The following is a 4,034-nucleotide window of genomic DNA, read 5'->3' on the forward strand; positions in this document are numbered from 1 at the left end:
GGGGGGGGGCCAGGACCTCCCCTGTCATTGCAACTTCTCCGTATCACCCCCACCCGCCACAGATCCAAGCCCTAGAACTGGACCCCAACCTCTACCGCGTGGGACAGAGTAAGATTTTCTTCCGGGCGGGGGTCCTGGCCCAGCTGGAGGAGGAGCGGGACCTGAAGGTCACGGACATCATCGTGTCCTTCCAGGCGGCTGCCCGGGGATACCTGGCTCGCAGGTGGGGCACGAAGCTGTCTGCCGCGGTCCCCTTGGCTGAGGCTGGCAGGGAGGGGTTGACCAGGTGGCCCCAGGTGTCAAAGCCTCTGAGATGGTGGAGGGGCTGAGAGACAGAGGGAGGGAGCCACCAGGTCCTGAGGCCCCTGCGGCCCCTGTGGGCCTGGCCAGTGCTGAGCGATGCTGGAAGCACCACGAAGAGCTAGCCTCTGTCGTCGGTGACCAGCCTGGCGCTGGCGGGGCCTCGGGGGCACGGGTTCCAGTGCTAACACAGAGAAAGCGCCGGGGACACTAGGTCAAGGTGGTCACCCTACCGGCCTCAAGGGTGAGGGACTGCAGTCTGAAGGGGCAGACAACACAGGCACAAGCGTCATGGCTGTGCGTTGATGGGGCCCTACGAGTGCAGGGGAGGCCCTGGGCTCCAGGGAGTCCCAGGTCACACTTGACAACCAGGTAGACCGAGGCAGTGACAAAGGTGTTCCAGGCTCAGGAGCGAGCAGGAAGTCCGCAGGAGCGTCTCCTTCCCCCTCAGACCTGGCCCAGACGAAGGATCAGCAAATACAGGGCCCCCAAATCCCAGGCTGAGGGGCGGGGACCCTGTTTAGGGTGCTGGGAGCCACAGGAGGGCTGTGAGAAGGGAGGGAGGGTGTAGAATGACCCCCTGGAGGCGAGTTAGAATGGACTGGAGGCCGGGAGGCTGGGGAGGAGGCTGGGTGAGGGTCCCGGTGGGTGAAGGTGAGGCCTGCATTGGGGCTGGGGTTACGGGGGCAGAGGAGGGGACAGGGCAGAGAGGGCCAATGACAGAATGGTGCTTGCACACAGTAGGCATTTAATCATGGTTGATGAGCCGAAGGGAGCTCTCGGGGCCTGGAGGGGCCGAGCCCCCCTCCCATGCGCCCGTCCGTCCGTCCGTCTCCCCGCACAGGGCCTTCCAGAAGCGGCAGCAGCAGCAGAGCGCGCTGCGGGTGATGCAGCGGAACTGCGCGGCTTACCTCAAGCTGCGACACTGGCAGTGGTGGCGGCTCTTCACCAAGGTGAGGAGGGCACCCGGGGAGGTGGCCTGAGCGGCAAGGAGACAGGACTGCGGGGGCAGGGCTGCTGGGCCTCAGTTGGCTGCATCTGTAAAATGGGACCCATCAGCCTGACCTTTGCTCAGCAGGATCTGTGGGTAGCAAGTGACCCAAAACCCCGACTCCAACCAACGTGGATAAAAGGTGCAGGACAGCTTCAGGTGCAGCTGGATCCAGGGCTGGACTAGGGGGTCCTGAAGACTCCTCAGATCCAACGATTCACTGGGAGAAGTCAGGGAAATGCCTGCTGGTGACACTCCTGCTCACCATTTATTCAGGATAAGGATGCAGATTAAAACCAGTAAAGAGGAAAGGCGCACAGGGCCGAGCTCAGGAGAGACCAGGTGCCAGCTTTCAGGACCTTCCAGAAATGATGCATGACAACACACATGGGGAATTTTGCCCTCTGGGAAACCTCACCGAGCCTCAGTGTTCAGGGTTTTTTGGTTTGGTTTTGTTTAATGTATTTTGATTGATTTCAGAGAGGAAGGGAGAGGGAGAGGGAGAGAGAAACATCAATGATGAGAGAGAACCATTGATCGACTGCCTCCTGCACCCCCCCCGCTGGGGATCAAGCCTGCAACCCAGGCATGTGCCCTTGACCGGGAATCGAACCGTGACCTCCTGGTTCATAGGCCAGTGCTCAACCACTGAGCCACGCCGGCCGGGCAGTGTCCAGGGTTTTGATTGTGGTCACTCACGTAGGCATGGCTGACCGCCCACGTAATTGGCCTCTGTGACAGCCTCCAGCCCTTGCAGGGGTCAAGTTGATACCACGTGGCCCCAACCCCCCAGATAAACCAAGTCACGTATCAGACCGATACTCTAAGGCAATGGTTCTCAACCTTCTGGCCCTTTAAATACAGTTCCTCATGCTGTGACCCAACCATAACAATATTTCCGTTGAGTTTGCCCACGGCTGGCTTAGAGGTTTACTCGAGGAGCCGGGCAAGGGCCAGTCCTTCCTTTGGGGTTTGGACACCACAGGCCTGGTGAGTGACCCTTTCCTGCACAGACAGGGCCCACACGGATGTCAGCTACCCAGCCTTCTGTCTCCTGCTTGACTGTCCTCTGGGATGGTCACCTGCAGGCTTACCCGCCAGGGAGCCACCCGCCGACTGAGACTGGCCCCCAGCGAGGCCGGCGTGGGCTTGTCTTATCTCAGAGCTCAGAGTCCGGGTTCATTCCCACTGGCCCGGCTGCAGTCCTGTGACCATCCAGACCACTCACCACACGTCAGATGAGCCAGGCCGACTGCCCGTGCCCACCCAAAGCCGAGGGACAGAGCCAAGCCACCCGGGCCCCTGTGAGCTTGGAGCAGGGTGTTCCCCCAAAGGGGAATGGAGAGGAGGCAGGAGGATGGAGATTTGGAGGAGAAAACGCAGCTCTTCAGTGTAATTCTCGATAAGACGTTTGAGCTATCAGCCTACGTGCACTCAGCCAGCGTTAACTGAGCACCTACTGTGCGCCAGTACGTTTTAGGGGGCCGTGATAAAATGGTGAATAAAAATAGACAAAGCCCTGCCCTATGCAGCCCATAGTTCAGGGCGGGGGTTGGCAAACCCACAAGCCAGACGCCTGTTTTTGTAAATGCCTGCTGGGTGGTGTACTGTCTGGGGCTGCTTTTGTGTTACAGCAGCAGAGTGGAGTCATTAAAGCAGAGACAGAGTGGCCTGCAGAGCCTCAGATATTTCCCTCGCTGGCCCTTTATTTATTTTTATATGTTTTGTTTTGTGTGTGGTTTTTTTTGTTTTTTAGAGAGAGAGAGAGAGAAAGGAAGGGAGAGGGTAGAGAGATAGAAACATTGATGAAAGAGAAGCATCCATCAGCTGCATCTTACACGTGCCTCACTTGGGATCGAGCCCACAACCTGGGCTTGTGCCCTGACTGGAAATTGAACCTTTGACCTCCTGGTTCATAGGTTGACGCTCAACCACTGAGCCACACCGGCCGGGCACTAGCTGGCCCTTTAAGAAAACGTTTGCCTACCCTAGGATGGGAGCTAGGGGTAGGCTTGACAGGCGTCAGTGAATGAATCCCACACATAAATACAAAGCTATAGCTGTGATAAGTGCTATGGAAGAGAAAATAACAGACTAGGAAAGACTCGAGCAGAGAAGAACTAGGAACCGCTAAGAACCGAATCGGAGGCGATGGAGCAGAAAGGTGGCCAGGGGAGGGCGGTTTGTGAAACGTCATTTGGGTGATGGGTGCGCGTGGCACCCGTCGCCTAGTCGCACCGTGTAAGGTGCGTTTCTCTCCTTGGACCCGGGGCCGAGGACTCTGAGAAACGCCTGCTGCTGGGTACAGTGTCGCTTGTGTACAAAGGGTTCATTTAGCAAAACGGAAACACGGACAGGGCTGCTCGCCCTGTTCCCGTACCCGGAAACCCTGTGCAGTGGGGCTGCTAACCCCTTCCCACCCCGCCACCCCTGTATAGATGGGACCCTGCGGTGCCTGCCAGGTCCCTCGCTGGCCGGTGGAGGAGCTGGCCTTGCAGCCCCGGAGTCCGGCCCTTATTCAGAGCGTGAGCTCTTGGCTCCCGGGCCGAGCGGCCTCCCAGACACTCCGCCACCTTGACCTCCCCGTAGGTGAAGCCGCTGCTGCAGGTGACCCGGCAGGATGAGGTGCTGCAGGCGCGGGCGCAGGAGCTGCAGAAAGTGCAGGAGCTCCAGCAGCAGAGCGCCCGCGAGGTGGGCGAGCTGCAGAGCCGGCTGACACAGGTGAGGGGGCGGGGCCGAGGGT

General features: G+C 59.2%; 1 protein-coding gene across 1 annotated transcript in view; it reads left to right on the forward strand.

Moving 5' to 3' along the window:
- The window catches only part of MYH14 (myosin, heavy chain 14, non-muscle), an 85,685-nt gene that overhangs the window by 45,201 nt on the left and 36,450 nt on the right, over positions 1–4,034 (forward strand). The window contains exons 20-22 of the mRNA XM_014550447.1: positions 63–223; positions 1,145–1,253; positions 3,881–4,012. Of these exons, the coding sequence (XP_014405933.1) occupies positions 63–223; positions 1,145–1,253; positions 3,881–4,012 (402 nt within the window). The remainder of the gene's footprint in view (positions 1–62; positions 224–1,144; positions 1,254–3,880; positions 4,013–4,034) is intronic.

Source organism: Myotis brandtii, unplaced genomic scaffold (genome assembly GCF_000412655.1).
Source record: "Myotis brandtii unplaced genomic scaffold, ASM41265v1 scaffold601, whole genome shotgun sequence".
Taxonomy (NCBI): Eukaryota; Metazoa; Chordata; class Mammalia; order Chiroptera; family Vespertilionidae; genus Myotis; species Myotis brandtii.